The sequence below is a fragment of the Cricetulus griseus genome, chromosome 7 (genome assembly GCF_003668045.3).
Source record: "Cricetulus griseus strain 17A/GY chromosome 7, alternate assembly CriGri-PICRH-1.0, whole genome shotgun sequence".
NCBI lineage: Eukaryota > Metazoa > Chordata > Mammalia > Rodentia > Cricetidae > Cricetulus > Cricetulus griseus.
In genome coordinates this window covers 92,325,697-92,343,329 of record NC_048600.1, presented here as the reverse complement: position 1 = coordinate 92,343,329, position 17,633 = coordinate 92,325,697, and the positions used below count along the sequence as shown (strand labels likewise).

At 48.0% G+C, this 17,633-nt stretch overlaps 1 protein-coding gene across 2 annotated transcripts in view; it reads right to left on the bottom strand.

Annotated features, from left to right (window-relative positions):
- The window catches only part of Nos2 (nitric oxide synthase 2), a 37,292-nt gene extending 27,034 nt beyond the window's left edge, over positions 1-10,258 (bottom strand). The window contains exons 1-5 of one of the 2 annotated variants that reach the window (XM_035447753.1): positions 10,162-10,258; positions 7,308-7,324; positions 2,870-2,956; positions 1,964-2,086; positions 551-699 (exon numbers count right to left, since the gene is read on the bottom strand). In XM_035447753.1, the coding sequence (XP_035303644.1) occupies positions 551-699; positions 1,964-2,086; positions 2,870-2,956; positions 7,308-7,324; positions 10,162-10,258 (473 nt within the window). Of the gene's footprint in view, positions 1-550; positions 700-1,963; positions 2,087-2,869; positions 2,957-7,307; positions 7,325-10,148 lie in introns of both variants that reach the window. The other variant, XM_027426557.2, reaches the window with a different exon arrangement.
- Between the last annotated feature and the right edge of the window lie 7,375 nt (positions 10,259-17,633).

Here is a 17,633-nt window from a genome sequence, read left to right as displayed (position 1 = left end):
CCTCATGTGGTAAGAAGATGAAAACACTCCAGGAGTGCGGCACCCCACCAAGCCAGGTATCCTGGACTCTAGCTAGACTAGGATGATGCCAGAGGTATCTCTGGGAATCTTGCTCACATCTGTAGGAGGAAAGGCCTGACCACGCACTCGCTAAGCTTCCGTCTACTTCAGGATAAAAGGATCGATCCATTCCAAGTCACTGTTTCATAGCCCCTAGGCTAGGACACTGTTCCAAACTTACACATATCTCATGGCTGCCTAATAAGCCATGCTGTAAGATCCACACTTTACAGATGGGGAAGTTGACGCCCAATGAATTTCCTGGGACTCAGGAGTGGTCTGTGGTGGAGCCAGAACCCCAGCCAGTTACACTCTCCCCTACACTGCCAGACATTATTTGCAGTGCCTAGGCCTCCTCCAGGGTCTGCTCCAGGCTAGAACAGTGGCAAGTCTGGAGATTGCAGAATTCATGAGTCAGTGTGGGACAGTTGGATACAGGACAGCCCCAGGGAGGAGAGGGTAATGTCACCCTGACAGAAGCCACACTTACTCAGTGAAGGAGCCATAGTACTGGTTGATGAACTCAATGGCTTGAGGCAGAAGCTCCTCCAGGGAGGTGGGCTTATCTCTGGGGCCTCTTATCAAATTCTTGGGGTTCATGATGGACCCCAAGCAAGATTTGGACTTGCAGGTGAACTCCTAGGAAGAGAGACAGGGGGTGAGACAGGTGGCTTTCTTTTGGCTGCTATGTTGCTCACGGTGACTCTACGCAGGCACCCTCTCCTTGGTGTCTACCAAGATTTCTCCTAGCCTAGCTCCCCTCTCCTTTCTTGAGATCCACTTGGTGAGAGCTGGTTTCTGTGGGTCCCTGCTCTCCAGGCAGCTAAAAACCTAGTGCCAGCCTCAGAGAAAACTCCATAGCTTCCTCCTAGGGGACTTCTTATCTGCTCTCCTTTCTAAGAGACCCAGCTGGCTCCTGTGGGAACACGGTTCCAGTGTCAGCCTCAAGAAAATGGATGAGCAGCTGAACATTCCAAAGTCAGGGAGGCATGGAAAGAAATGCCAGAAAGATGGATGCCCAGATGTTAACTGTGGTGTTTCTCTGTTTTGCTTTGTTTGGTTGGCTTTGGTATTGATTTTGAGACAAGATCTTACATGGCCCAGGCTGGCCTCAAATGCACACTGCATAGCAGGTCATCTTGAACTCCTAGCCTCCTGCCTCTATCTCCCAAGCACTGGGATTACAGACACAGTTTCTAGGGGTTCAGGAGATCATCCTGCCTCACAGCCTTTTTGATTCTTACCCACTTCATAACCACAACATGAATTCTTTTATTTTTTCTTTATCTTTTGTTTCGTGTTTGTTGTTTTGAGACAAGATCTCACTATATAGTTCTGGCTGTCCCAGAACTCAACATGTAGACCTGGCTGGCCTCAAACTCGGACATCTACTTGCCTCTTCCAAGTGCTGGAATTAAAGGCATGCAGCACCACACTCGGCCTCATAACATGAATTCTAGAGTCAGAGTAAGGAACTTAAAGACAGGAAGGAACCTTAAAAGACAATTAGTTCCCATTCACGGGCTACTTGAACCTCTGTCACCTCCCTGTCAAACAGCACTTGAACCCTTCAGTCACAGGGAGCCCATTGCTTCCTGTCAGTCAGTCAGCTTTGGACAATTCTAATAGAAAACTCTCAGATACTCTTGAAATCTAAGAAAATATTGGTTCCTGTAGCCTTTTGTCTGACCTCCTAGGTTATCTGCTGCCTAATTGGGTGGTTAACATGAAACTGGCCTTATTAACACTTCTGACTATAGTTTATGAAAACAGTTCCCAGCATCTTTTGTCTGAGAAGATGGCTGTCTATTGAGTCCAGGGGATATGCGATGCACCCACAAAGGACCCTTATGGCACCCTAGCTAGGACAAAGATGAATCTCCCCGACCCCCAGACTTCTCACCGACATGGCCTTGTGGTGAAGGGTGTCTTGCAAAATCTCTCCACTGCCCCAGTTTTTGATTTTCACGTGTTGTGGGCGGGTGGATGGAGACAGGTGCGGCTTGTCCAGGGGTTCCAGACCATTCTAAGATGGGTAAACATCCAGGCTTTTCCAAATGCCCGAAACCCCAAAAACCTGTACAAGTGTTCCCCCCACCTCTGTACTCTGTGGGGACACAAAGCAGGGCTCTCGCACACACACAGGGCCAGGCCTCAGTCCTCCACCCATCCCAGAAATTGGGCCAGCACCAGCTGAGTGCTGCAGGTGGCTGGGCCAGGGCCAGGCTTCTGTCCTTACCAAGGCCCAGCCAGTGCTGGCTCATGAGGGGAATTCAAGTTAGATGGGAAGGCCACTGCTGCAGCTGGGCCTGCCAAGGACAGAGCCGGGAGTTTCGAAGGTAACAGATAATCCACTTTGTTGTTTCCCCAGGGACACCTTTCCCATTCCCCATCTCTCTGCCACCTCTCTACAGTCCTTAGGATGGAAAGGGCTTTAGGAAGATGGGGTCCATGGCCAGAAGCCAGGGGCTCTGTCTAGAGGCTCAACAGCTAAGTCTGAGATCATTCTCGAATGTCCTACCCATAATTCCAGGAATAGTCTTAAACTGAGGACACCTATACTGTCAGTCACCAGACAAGTTATCTTGGTACTGGTGTACCCTGGAGACCTCTTCTCCTGATTATCAAGGGTGTCCTTTTGTTTCAAGCCTCCTTGGCTCCCTCTGTACCCCAGGCCTGGGTTGCTCCCCTCACTGCCCAAGCCTTGGCATCCTGTGCCCTCCTTCCCAGCATCCAAAGGAGATGTAGCCTGACTCTCCCAAGGAGAAGGAAGAAGGACCTTCCCATACTATGTGACCAAACCACTGACCTGCGCTGCCCCAGTGAGGGGTGGTGGGGAACCATTTTGGTGCTTGGCAGGTCTGTGATCCTTAGGGTCATCCTGTGTCGTTGGGCTGTGAAAAGAAAGTTATCGTGAGATGAAGTCTGGGAGTGGAGAGGGGTCTTGAGAGGCCTCTGTGCGTCCCTGTCTGGCAGATGGGGCACTGGGTGCTAGAAGTAGGAATGACCTGCCCCTGGCTTCCCATCAAAGAGGACGAGGGAGCCAGTCTTGGGGACTCTTGACATCACCTTCCCTCTTCATCTTTACTTAGAGCACCCAAAGCTAAAATGATTCGAGGGAACAAGTCAAAACTATTCAGACAGCAGCACACAGAGGCTCTGGGGAAAGCCAAGGGCAAATGCTCTGACAGTCCAATCCTCCCAGGCCAGAGTTTAAGTTGGGCATAGTAGTGCATGCCTGGAAACCCAGCATCTGGCAGGTGGTGGTGGAAGGATCAAAGGTTCAAGGCCAGCCTCAACTATATAGAACTATATAGAAAGTTCAGACCAATCTAAACCTGCCTACAAAGCACACAAACAATCCCTCCAAACACTTAATTTAACTTATTTTACTCTGTATATCACACTGGCTTCCAACTCATGGCAATCCATCTGTTTGAGCCTCCTAAGTGCTGAGATTATAAGTATAAGCCACAAAGTCTGGTACTCCAAGTATTTGTCTTGTAAAAAGTAAAAGGAACAAAAGCCAGGAACGGATGGCACATATATGTGATCCTAACACCTAGAAAGCAGAGGCAGGAGGATTGGGAGTTCAAGGTCATCCTCGGCTACACAGGGAATCCAAAGCTAGCCTGTGCTACATGATACCTATTTTTAAAAATAGGATAAAAAAAAAACTTTTGGGAAAAAAGAAAATGTGAAAAAAGGGCCAGACATGGTGGCACATGCCTTTAATCACAGCACTCAGGAAGCAGAGGTAGATAGATTCCGGACAGCCATGGCTATACAGAGAAACTCTGTTTGGAAAAACAAAAAGGAAGGAAGGAAGGAAGGATAGAGAAGGTATATCTGCTGGTGAAGTTGCAGCCACATTTCTAGCAGAGTTGAAGATGAATCCCTGGCACCAGAAAAGAAAAAACAAAACAAAACAAAACAAGATGACTATTGACATGATCACTGCCTCAACTATCCACACTGCATAATTTTTACTACAATGCACTGTTTTTTGTTTTGTTGGGTTTTTTTCTTTCTTTTCTTTCCCTTTTTTTTTTTTTTTTTTTTTTTTTTGGTTTTTTGAGACAGGGTTTCTCTGGATTGCTTTGGAGGTTGTCCTGGAACTCACTCTGTAGACCAGGCTGGCCTTGAACCCACAGAGATCCACCTGCCTCTGCCTCCTGAGTGCTGTGACTAAAGGCGTGTGCCACCAATGCCCATCTACAACACACTGTTAATGATGGTTCTGTGTTAGTAGTAGTTACTGTTGGGAATCCCTTACTTTACCCAATTTATAAATCAAACTTTATCATTGGTAAGTATGGGTAGGACAAAAAGAGCACATATGAAGGTTCATTACTGTTGTGGCTTCAGACATCCCCTGTGGTCCTAGAGTATGTCCCCACAGATGCAAAGGACAGCTGCAGGTATCACAAAGCAACTTATATCTGAACCAAGTTATGCACCAACCCTGAAAGTGTCCTGTTTATGAGCCATGAAAAAGATTCCTGTCTTGGTAACACCTTGACTAGACTCATTCGTGTGCATCCTTGTAAAACCCCGATTTGACTGAGTGTGGTAGGAACATCCCTGTGATCTCAGAAGCAGGGAGGCAGAGGCTGAGGGCTACTCCATGAGTTCCAACGCAGGCTGGGCTACATAGTAAGACCCTTTCTCAAAAACAAACATCTAACAAACAAACAAACAAACAAACCCCAAATCCAGGATCTGAAGAAATGGCTCAGTGTTTAAAACCACTTGATTCTCTTGAGAGGACCTACGGTTTGACTTCAGGCACCCACAGGTGGGTGACTTACAACCGTCTATAACTTTAGTACTAGGAGATCTGACACCCTCTTCTGACTTACATGAGGACCAGACATGGCTGTGGTACACAAACATACCTGCAGGTAAACATCCATACACATAAAATAAATAAATCTAAAATAAAATGAAACAAACCCCCCAAACTCCAGTTTTAGTTACCTCCCTGCTTAGTCTTTTAGTAATAAGTCACCCTGGTTCCCATCCCCCCAACAGTGAAGTTTGATTGTTTGGGTCTTACCTTCGGCAAGAATCTTGTTGGGTCAGTTCAGTGAGAATCTTCTTTATCTTTGGCAATAACTTGCCCTTACCCTGCTATATTTGTGTGGAACCCAATTTCTCCCTCCACTACAAGACTGCAGTGGTCCCTGTACCCACCCTAGGGATTGTCCTCAGTAAAGTCCTCCTTGTGGTGAGTGAGCAAGTATCACTAAAATGGTGTATGGAAAGAACCCCAGCACTCAAGGTGAGGCAGGAAAATTGTTTAGCCTGGACTATATAGTGAGAGGCTATATCAAAAAACAAAACAACAATAGCAAACAAACATCTCTCTCCCACCCACCCACCCCCAAAACTAAACAAACAAAATCATGGAACCTTTCTTTCTTGGTTGCTGGAGACAGTTTCATGTACCTCCGGCTGCCCTTGAACTCACTATTCAGCTGATGAACTCTTGCCTCTACCTCCTGAATGCTGCGATTACACGGCCACACTCAGCTAAAAAGTTTTTTTCTTAAACATGCTCCTCTGGTCTAGAGTGGTATGCTTCCCCAGAAAGAAAAAAGGAAGCCAAGATTTGCTTTCTCACCAAGCTCCTTTGACCCATCCTTCACGTCCAGCCCACCCTGGGCTTCAGGGGATAGATTTAGATCAGAAACATCCCCTGGGCTGCAGTAATAGACTTAAAGACAATGTCACTGTATACATAAGCGCTTCCCCTAAACATCAAAATGTTATAAATGCTATCTGAAATCCTCTGTTGAGATGAGCCATAGTTAGTCTCATCCCAGGGTCCATGGCTGCTTGTTTATGTTGTCCCTAATGCCTCAGACTAGGTACCTGCTGACCCTCTTGGTGACAGCCTGAGTAGTGTGTGTGTGTGTGTGTGTGTGTGTGTGTGTGTGTGTGTGTGTGTGTGTGTGTGTGTGTGTGAGTGAATGTGGGCTCCAGCAGGCTGAAACACCTGGGAGAAATGCCAGTGAAGGTTCACAATGATTCGCATAATATGATAGATAAGTCATGAGCCATTTAAATTTCATTCTTTCTTTTTAACTTTATGCATTTTGAGGGTATTTTTATAATTTTTCAAGTACTTTTATAATTAGGATTAAGGAGGAAAAAAAGTAACAGTGAATAAACAGAGCTTTGCTCCAGCTACTATGTCTTGCTACCAGTTAGATTTCTTCTGGCCACTTGCTAAAGGAGACCAAGGACCAAGTTTCAGATGAGCACTTTTAAGGCTCACGACCCTTGGTTCCAAATTACTGCACTGAGAGCCCGCAGACACTCCCAAACCCACAGCCTGGCGGGCCGATTGTAGGAATGAAGGACCATTAAGGACTTGCAGGCAAAGGGAACCATGGGGGCTTGCTCAGGCCCATAGAACCATTGTAGTCATGGTGTGGACTACGTAGGTGCTGAGGAGAGGGTACTGGAGCCATACCTGCCTTGTGAGAGGGAGAATGTCTTATTGTAAAAAGATCATCTTCGCCCTCTTCACCATATTTGTCTAGAGCACAGTAAGGAGGGTGTGTGTGTGTGTGTGTGTGTGTGTGTGTGTGTGTGTGTGTGTGTCTGTGTCTGTGTGTGTCTGTGTGTGTGTCTGTGTGTGTGTGTGTCTAAGTGGAACAGCACTTGTTTAAATGCAGTTCAATTCCCAGTACCGCAAAAAACACATTAAGTAGTGGCACACGCCTGTAATCCCGGCATTTGGGAAGCCGAGGCAGGAGGATGTCCAGGTCTGGTGACAACCTATCGACATAGCCAGAACCCTTCTCAACGCAACGCAACGCAGAAGTTCTTTGATGCAGAAGCACCCACTGGGTAGCACGCATGGGCGCTCAGCCCCGCCTCTCGCGTCCTGGAGGGGTCACCCGGGCGTGCGCCCAACGCCCTCGCTGCTCCCCAGGCCCCGCGCATTGTACCTGGCTGGGCCCACGCGGCTGGCGACTTTCGGGCCGAAGATCCTGCGCAGGAAGCGGCAGAGCCGTGGCCGGGCGGCGTCGCACGCGCTGCTTAGCCCGTCGCGCATGGCTGGGCCACAGTCTCTCGCTGGCGCTGTCCCTTTATCGCCGCGGAACCCCGCGGCGCCCGCCCCCGCAGCAGCGCCCGCCCTCCTCCCGCGATCCGGGCTTGGCCCCTAGTGGCCCAGGACAACATAAGGGCGGCGCGAATTGCCTCGGCTTCTGTATTCCCTTAGCGATGACAATAAGGATCGCGACCCAGACTCCCGCTGCACCGGCATCTTCCGCGTCTGTTATTTTCTCTCCTCCTAACGAAATCCACTCAAGAAGGCAATTCTTTATTACCTCCGCTTTGTGGAGGCAGGAGCTGAGGGACCAGAGAACTGAAGGGTCTTGCTCTAGGCCACACGACAGCCCCAGGGCCACTTCTGCCTCTGCTTCACCAAAACCCTCCCAGGAAACGTCTGCCCTTTCTCCCTGCCTTTTATGATTTCAGAAAGGAAAAGAAAGAAAGCTTAGGGTTGAAGGTGAGTTCTAATGGGAAAAGTGGGGGCCCATCTGCCCCAAAGCATCCTTTAGGTCCCCCTTCCCCGCAAACTTCTGCACAATGCTGTGTAGAAAGCCCAGGAACAAGGTGTTTTGTTCTGTTGGTAGGTTATAATTTGGGGGCAGGGCAACTAATAGGACCCGGTGGAATAGGGGTGCTGCGGCCCTCAGGGACACTCTCGGCCAGTATTTCAGCAAATGAAATCCAAGTCCAAATTACGGTTTGAGGAGTGTTTCTTTTTAGACCCAGTAACCCAGTCACTAAGGCTTAGCTTAACTTTGCTCTGCACTCCCTATGGTTCACCTAGATGATCCCATATTTACCCTTTGTCTCTAAAACACACGCATGCACATGCATGGACACACCCAGCACACTTCCGAATCGCTTGTTTACACAAAGTTGAAAGCCACCAGGCTCTTAGTTTGCATGGATTTGAAAATTACATTTTAAAACAAAAATAAATAACGGGCTCCGGCTGCTTTCAGACTAAAACCCCCTTTGTAAGCGACTTCCTCTTCCAGGAACATCCTCTGGCCACCTTTCCTGGGCAACCCCATTTCAGCTGGGCTCCCTCCTCCAGAAAGCCATCTGCCACCCATTGGCCCCTCCTGACCCCACGGCGGGGGCTATACCCTTAGAAAGCTCAGCAGCACTTTCTCCTATTGCCCCTCCCTTATCTGACCCCTCCCCCACACATAAAGCTCTCTAACATGTTGCTTTGCCAGGACTGTCCCAAACTAGGGAGGAAGCCCTTGCTTTCCTCTTTCTTCCCTGATTGTGGAAATTGGATCTGTTTTTTCTCTGTCTCAGTGTAGTATGTAGTAGGCCCTCAGGGAAAGAGCACAGTGACTTGACTCAAATCTCAGCTCCTCCACTCTCTAGAAACTGGCCTTGTTTGTTCACGCCTGGTTTTTGGCACAGTACTACAGATGCTATAAATATCTGCAGCTAGGTATGCAATTACTAAATGGCTCAGTTGGTCCATTGATTAAACAGTGTGGCAACCAGGACAGTGACCATAAGCCAGACTGTCCAATTTGAATCCCGGCTTTGCCATTTGCCAACTATGAGATCTTAAGATGACTTAAGCACCCTGGACTTTTGTGTCCTCTTCCCTAAAGTGGGAGGATAGCAGCAGTCCCCTTCTGGATTGTCAGGGGAGATGCCCTCTGTCTGGGCAGGGTCAAGCTTCAGTATGGTAACAGGCAATGGCAGCTACCAAAGACTTCGGAGCAGGGGCATGACTTACATGAAGTTAAGTTGGAGGGTAAGAGGTGTGGGGGCAGCTGGATTCTGGGAGGATGGAAGGCAGGGGTCACAGGTACCAGGTAAAGAGAAGAAGGGGACAAAGTTACTATTTTGAAACTGAAGTGCTGTCAGGTTGCGTGAGCCCCAGTATTCTTGGAAGTCTTGATATGGTCACCTCCAGTTCACTCTGCCTTCCACACCTGGGACATCTGCCTCCTTTAATCCTACCATGATTGCTCTTTAACTACAAGTGAGGAAATAGAGGTTTGGAGGCTAAGGGACTTGACAAAAGCCACAGAGTTATGAAGTGGCAAAGCTATTCCTTTCTGCCTAAATTTTCTCTCTAAATCTGGCTGCACAGGGACAGGGAAATTTAAGGTTTCTCTGCATACTACCTCCAGGGGGCACTGCCCTCTGTAGTCTTGCAGATATCTGAGCCAGACTGAAGCTTGGACATGATTCTGTGTCACGGCAGAATCTTTCAGAGAAAGTCATCTTTCTGCTTGAGTTAGCCTCAAGTCCCAAGCTATGGCTGTGGACTCAGCATTCTTTAGAATTCTCCTAGCCTGTCCATACAAATTGTCAGAGGACTAGTTCAGTTCTGAGATGCACCAGGCCAACCTCAGATTTTACCTCTGTCATTAGCAGTCATGCAACCCAGGCTTTCTGTTCCAAATACTCATTTGCAGAATGAGACCACAGTGAAGGACTCCATGGAGATCAAGTTCAAAGTGTGTAGGTGCACACACTGTGTAGTCTTGGCGATAAGGAAGCTTCAGTAAATGGTGGCAAACTCTTCTGTTTATCAAGTGTCTGTGACATGCAGAGATACTTCAACGTGCCTTATGTATACTTTATTTCATTCCCAGCATGCTATCAGGTAGATCACATTGCAGACTTGCCTGAGACTCAGATAGGTGGGCTTGCCCCAAATCACACAGTCAGTGAGGACAGCACAGGGCCACATTGACATCCTTCAGTTTCCTAATAGTCAAAATATCTAACAACTCATGGTGCACATGCCCTGGCCAATCAGGACAGCACCTGAGCTGACTACTAAGCTCTCCACCCTCCATTCTCATGTATTCTTCCCTCCTTCCTCCAAAGAGTCCAAACTCCCCTGGGAGCAGCACCAGGCCCTAGGCCTTCCTTCTACACACCACAACCACACCAGACTCCAGCAGAGAATTACAAGCAGTGCCTACGAGACCAGGCTTTCTTAGGAGGCTGGGAATTGGGAGAGGCAGCAGGGGCATGGAAACCCCAAAGAGGTGAGAGCAGAGATTGCTTACCTGGGAAAGGCACTTTGGGTTTTCCCCACATTGTTGTTAATGTCCTTTTCCTCCTTCAAGTCACCTTGGTAGGATTTGGCTTTGAACAGAAACTTCCAGGGGCAGGCCATGTCTGACTTTTCACTCCTATTTCAATTCCAAGATGTTCTCTGTGGGGCTGAAGAAGGGGAGGGAGGCTGTGAGATGATGTTGAAGAAGCACCTAACAGATTGAATCCTTCTCACCGGTGCCAGTGTCCCAGGGAATGAAAACAAAGTCCAGATAAGGCTTGCACGTCCGCACTCTCTGCGCTTACACTCTGGGTTTTTATTTGGGGTTTGGGGTTGAAATCCTGTGGGACAGACTCCTACTGTGCAAAGACACATAGCAAGCCAAAGGAACCATACTGGATGCCACATAGCCACCTACCAAAGACAAAGGAAGCATCCACAATCCCCCTTAGGAGAGAACTCAGTGGCTCAGGGCAGGGCTATCCCTGGCACCGAGTAAGGGGGACAGGAGCTGGGGATCACTGAAATGTGCACACTCGTTTGACCCTTCTTGCTCCCTGTTGATGAGAAGAGCCAACAGTTGTCAATAGCAACCTTCCTGTTAGACCTGCACTTGGGGCTGGCACTCCAGTCCTGGCCACCTTGATTTGGGCATCATTGTCCATCTTAAGCCAAGGACACTATGCCACACATTCCTTTCTTGTCATTCCAGGAGAGATCAATGGTTTGTGGGAAAGAGTATTAAATTCTAAGCACTTGAGGTTTCTTCATTAAGAAAAAGATAAGAAACAGAGAGAGAGAGAGCCAGCCTGAGGGTGTCTGGGCTTCCCCAGCTCCTGTCCCCCTTACTTGGTGCCAGGGATAGCCCTGCCCTGAGCCACTGAGTTCTCCTAAGGAGGATCGTGGATGCTTCCTTTGTCTTTGGTAGGTGGCTATGTGGCATTCAGTATCAAAAAAAGAAAAGGAAGGAAGGAAGGAAGGAAGGAAGGAAGAAAGAAAGAAAGAAAGAAAGAAAGAAAGAAAGAAAGAAAGAAAGAAAGAAAAGAACCTACCCTGGAACCTCAGAGCCCTGATGACCTGGGTCCCAACTTGACTCTTTCTGGTTATTGATGTAAATCAAGTTAGTCAACTGAAAATCATTTCTACTCTCCTAAAATGGGGTTAATAGTCCCTATCTTATCAGATTTGGGGGTGGGGAAGGAGTACATTTTATAAAGACTACCTGAGATATGCTATGTACTATAAAAATTCCCAGCAGGTGCCACCCCCCCTTCTGAACTTTCTCAAAAGTTTTTCTTTGTAGTGTAATCACCAGAGTAAATATTTGCAAAGAAGAAATCAGACCAAGATGCCCTGTTGAACAGTTGCTCTCCCTAGAACTTCCATCAGATCAGTTTCAGGCCATGCACAAAAAAAAAAAAAAAGCCTGATTTTCTGAGCTTTCCCAAACAAGAAGGTGGTCTTAAGAGCAGTTGTCCCCAACTCAAGACTCACCTTGAAGTTGACTAGGCTACTCCGTGGAGTGAACAAGACCCAAGCCTGAGGAACCTCAGAAGAGTCTCTAACTGCCCAGACCCCTCACCAAGGTGGCTGATAAGTTTCAAACCAGTGACACTGTGTCCTCAGGTACCAGAGTCTCAGTCTTCAACTCCCTGTGAAGCTGTGGCCCTGGCAGAAGCCACCAGGTATTTATACCCCATGCTCTCCCGAGCTATTTTACATAAAGTCTCTGATCCCAAAGGGAGAGTCCCCAGCTGGGTGTGCAGTTAGCTCATTATACGATGGGCACTCCTAGTCTATGGGCACCATTACGTCACTCTGTGTGGTGCATCCTCAGCAAGGCCACCTCTTCCTGGTCTCTGGTCCAAGGCAGTGACCACTTGGCAGCAGGTGGCCACTTCAACATTGGGTCACTAGGGAGGGAGGCTTTTCTTGGCTAAACACATAGCCTGGTTTGTAGGTTCCCGGGGATTTTGTTCTGGGCATGGAGCTGTCTGGTTAATTCCTGTCTGTTCTCTCACTTCCAGTTTGCAGCAGGCGTCCAGGGAGCTGGGAAAAAATGACAGTATGGAACGTGCTGGAAAAAAGGTCCAGGTTCTAGAAGGCCAGTGGTGCTGGATGATGCCAATATCCCAACAGGCCCCTGATCTATTGGGAGGGTTTTTTTTTTTTTTTTTTTTTTTTTTTTTTTTTTTTTTTTTTTGAAAGGATGGAAGGCAGGCCCTGGGCACAGAGAAGTTGCTGAGATACTGCTTCCCTGGCATTCTCCCGCTATTAGTAAGTTAGCTTGGGCAGCATGGTGGGCAGGGCTGCAGTAGGAAAGTCTCCTTTTCACACTGGACATTATAGTGTGACTTCTTATATAAAGAATTATAATTTCCTACCTGGGTGTGACAGCACAAGCCTTTAATCCCAGAACTTGGGAAACAGACAAAAGCAGAGTTCGAGGCCAACCTGGTCTACAAAGCAAGTTCCAGGACAGCCAGGACTACACAGAGAAACCCTGTTTTGAAAAACCTAATTAAATGAAATATAATTTACTATAATGCTTCAAATAAAGCATTCATATATGACATGGAATTTTCCATTATGAAAGTAAAATAGCAACAGTATTATGGGAAAGGGAACAAACAGAGGGGGAAAATCCCCCTGGATCACACTGTCCTAACACACCCTACCAATGTCCATTCATCTTCCCAAGTTTCCCAAGTTCAGCCCAGCCTCAAAGTTTTGCTTTCGTCTGAGATACACAAACTAAGAGTCACCCAAAAGATGCATGCTCTCAAAAAGTTGAGAGAAGAAAAAAACTGTCTAGTGAATAAATGAATTGAAAATCGGGTAGTTGTGCTGAGGAAATGGCTTGTTTGGTAAAGTGTTTGCCTTGTATGCACAAGGACCTAAGTTCAAACTCATATAAAGATGTAGGGCGTGGATTGGTGACATAGCTCAGCAGGTTAAGGGACTTACTGTCAAGCCTGGTGATCTGAGCTGGATTCCTGGAACTCACGTGGTGGAAAGAGGGAACTAACTCCCATAAATTGTCCCCTGACCATCACATGTGTGCCACTCTGCATGCACATACAAAGACAAATCAGCCAATCAGTCAATGATAAAATACTGGGTGTGGTGGCTCACACTGCTAATATCAGATCTGCTGATGCAAAGACAGGAGTATCCTTGGGTTTGCTGACCAGCCTAGGCAAGCTCCAGGCTAGTGAGAAACAGTGGATGGTGCCTGGGAAACAAGAGCTGAGATTGTCTTCTAGCTTCCAAGTATACCTACACACACACACACACACACACAAACACACACCCTGTGAGTTTCAGTATATCTAAGAAACAATACTTGGGGAAGACTGAACACCCAATAGGGTACACAAAGTCTAGGAAAAAGGATGGATGACTAAAGTTCAGACTGATGGGGGTGGCCTGGTCCCAAAGGAGCTAGATCCATACTGCTCAGGGACACATAAAGGAGCAAGTACACTAGGACAGGATTCAGAAGTTTTCCACAATGGAACCCTTAGCCCCTGTTTATGCAAATATTCCAACTATGCCTGCAACAAATACATGTATCAATCCCCAAACTCCATGAAATAGATATTACAGCTTCCCATCTATAGAATCTTCCAGAGTCTCACCTACTTTGCATCTGAATACTTGGCCAAATTCTGTTATTTATGTCAAAAATAAAATGTCAGTTACTATGAGAGAAGAGATTTGATACATGAGCAGTGACGCTCCAGGGTGTGTATGAAGTATCCTTGCCTCAGCACTGTGCCTGCTGGTCCTCTTAGACACTCACATTTCAGGTAGACTCCCTTAAGCAGTCTCTTGGGAATCTCCCTCGCCTCATCCCTTTAGTGTCAGTGTCCCTCCATCAGGAACCTTGGTTTGCTTGGAATCCACAACCCACAGCACAGTGCTTAGAGCTGCCTTTCCATGGTGCTGAGCCCATGGTCTTTACTCTTCACTCTCCAGAGGTGTGAGACCCACGGGCCTGGAGTATAGGTGAGTCTGTGAATCAGTTGAGTGAATGGATGATGAGTGGAGCCAGTCAGGGCCTCCGATGTGCTGGCTCAGGGTAAGGTTTGGTGGCTATTTCTCCTTCCCACTGTTGTTCTTTTGTAGTCTGTTCATGTACCAGCCTGGTCATTCTGGCCACCATGTCCCCTCCAGTGCTATTCCAACCCATCATCTATGCTGGTAGATGTGGGGTTTGGTGCAGGGGACGACTGGGTCCTCTGAGCACCAGGCTTTGAGGACATGGCAAGATAAACCTGCAAGGTCCTGTGTTCTAGTGCCAGCTCCACCACAGATCAGCTGTGTGGGGTTCAGAAAAGCCACCTACCTGTCTTTGCTACACTGGACCATTTCCATGACAGAGTGACAATGATAAAGGGGAGATGTGAATATAAGAAAATGTTTTAAGCTACAAAGCTATGGGTCAGAGTAACCACTTAACATTCTGACAGATCACCCTCACTCTTCTTATGTGTGGTCCTGGGAATTGAACCCAGGGCCTTCTGAATTCTAAGTGAGCACTCTATCAGTGAGATATATCCCTAGATCATTTTTGTACCTTCTGTTTTTCTGTCCCTTTTATGCCCAGGTAGGACTTGCTTTCCATCCTCCTGTCCCAGCCTCCTGAGTAACTGGGATTAAGGCCAGCATAGTCTCTATGTAGTCAAGGATGCTCTTGAGTCTTTTGTGGTCCTGCCTCCACCTCCTGAGGGCTGAGATTATGGCATGCACAACCACACCCAGCCAGTGTGGTGGTGAGGATTGAACCTAGGGCTTTACCCATGTTAGGTAAACACTCTACCTATCAAGCCACACCCCAACCCCTTCTCCCAAAATACTTTAAGTCATTTCTAGATGATTTTTAATACCAAATACAGGCTAAATGACATGTGAAGTTGCCATACCATATTGTTTAGGGCCTAATGTCTCTACATGTTCACTAGAGATGTAATTTAAATATTTCTCCTTTTGGTCAACAGTTGTTAGATTCTGAGGATGGGAATCCCATGGAGGCAAAGGACACACTGTGTTCAGGATGTATGGACATCCTCACGGTTCCGCTGTTCTAACTATTGAACAGGAAGAGGAGGAGAGTAAAAATAGCAATATGGACAATGGTGGCACAGAGAGACTGAGAGACTCACCATAGCTGCACAGCAGTCAGCCTCTGAGCCAGAGCATACATGAGCTTCTGCTGCTGCACCCCTCATGCTCTGTGCAGGTCTAGAGCTGATGGAGGTTGTCACAGGTCTCCCTCTCCCATCTGCCCACAGCTTCGGGGACTGAAAAGCCATCTTCCCCTTGGCGCTGCTCACCTAACAGGCAGCATTCCTGGGCCTCTCCTGTTGATGGATATGGCAGGTGAACTCTGCGGGGGTGAAAGCAAAGTGTACTTTGAAGGGCAGGTGGAGAAAGGTAGGCCCCTTGGGGGTGGCAGTGGAAGCCCCAACGTAGACAGTCGGGGAGAAATGCCCTCCTCCCCCACTATCTAGTCATAGCACCGATAGTCTGCAAACTGCAAACCCCCTAGGGTGGGGTTCATCAAATAAAGTGCATCTGTCCCTGACAGGATCTGAATGGGATGCATGCTAGCTGGCCCTGTGTGATCAACAGCCTCAAAGGTCTTTCCACAAAAGCAGTGGCCAGAGGGCTGGTAAGATGCTTCAGCAGTTAAGAGTACACGTTTGCTCTTCTAGAGGACCTGAGTTTGATTCCCAGCACTGGCATGAGATGGTTCATAGTCACCTGGAACTCTATCTCCAGGAGTTCTGACACCTCTAGCTTCTTCAGACACTTGCATTCATGTACACCTACCCCCCCCACCCACACACACGTACACATATAATTTGAAACAAAACAGTGACCAAGTAGCTAAGGCTTACCAAGCACGGCATTTAAACATTCCTGCCGTTTAACCCACACGGCAGTCCTTTGAGAGGCTACTGTGACCAATCTCACTTTATAGACATTGAGGACCACGGAAGTCCGGTAGAGTCCCAGCTCATAGCTAGTGTCTTCCCTTCTCCCCCTCCAAATCCTCAAACTCGTTCTGAGAGACGGAACCAGGATAAGACCTGAAGGTAGCTTGGCACCAAGGCCTGCAGTCTGGCACCACCCAGCTGCCTCTCTTGGCATGGGCCCCTCATCTGGCACAGTAATAATTTTCAATCATTAGAATACTTACAAGCGCCATGCCCTGAGTACTTGCCGAGTGAATATAAGCGGGCCTGACTTTCAGCTCATTGACTGAAGCCCCCAACCATGGGTGCAGCTATTACCCTGATTTCATGAACAACAAAACTGACGCTGAAAACCCAATGTACCCAATGTAGTGGGTACTGTGCCACTAACCTAGTGTACCTAGTTTATAGATGACAGATCTAAGGCTCGGGATCTTTACTGGCCCCCAGAGGACTCCCTGCCTCATATGCCCACTTCATCGCATGAAGGTATACAGTAGAGGGACTGAGACCATGGTAACAGCTGAGTGAATCTGCTTAATGTCCCCCTTGATAGCAGGCTTTGGTGGCAGCTGTGTATGTCACTATGGAAAGAAGTGCAGGCAGGCAGAGTCCCTACTAGGGTGGGGGCAGAGGAGCTGTCTCCCAGAGCCTGCCTTGGCTCTTTAAGAAGAGTATCACCCTCGGGGCTGGGGATCTAGCTCAGTGGCAGAGAGTTTGCCTAGAAAGCACAAGGCCCTGGGTTCCAGTCCTCAGCTCTGAAGACAAAAAGTATTACCCTTACCTTCAATTTGCAGAGGGATCTGTAGTCCAGAGAAGTGAGGACCGGGTCCCCCAGGGATGAGGAAGCAAAGCCAGGATTTGAACCTAGAACTATGTGTGCATTTATGGGAAGCTTGTTAGGACTCCCACGGCATGACCCTGGGCAAAGGTGTCCAAAGTCAACTCCCAGAATCTTCATGGTGATACTAGAAAGCAGGCCAGCCCACTCTACACAGGCTCTGAGTGGAGAGGCCCATCTGCCCACACTACCCAGGCTTTGAGAGGGGAAGAAGCATCTGCCATGCTTGTCCTGTTTTCCTGTGGTTCTAGTAATCAGTGTTCAGCATGGACAACAACCAGGATCGATGCGTTGCCAGGAGCATGGCACGATACCCAATCCTGGAAAGGAATGTTACTGTCCCATTTCGCAGGAGGGAGGGGCACTGAGGCTCAGAGACGAGGTCTGCTGGCTCACAGACCACAGATAGAAACTCCCAGCTCCAAAGTCAGGGCACTCCCAGGTGGCCCTCCCAGAGACACTGTACTCCTTCCTGTGGCCCTTGAGCACAGGCTATGTCACTCAGATGCCCTTGGGAACAGCCATATAATCAAAAATCTGAAATCCTTTTTCGTTTGTTCGGTTAATTTCTTGAGACAGGGTCTCATGTAGTTCAGGCTGGCCTCAAACTCACAGCAGTCTTTCTGCCTTTGCCTCCCAAGTGCTGGAATTGCAAATCCCTGTCTCAAAA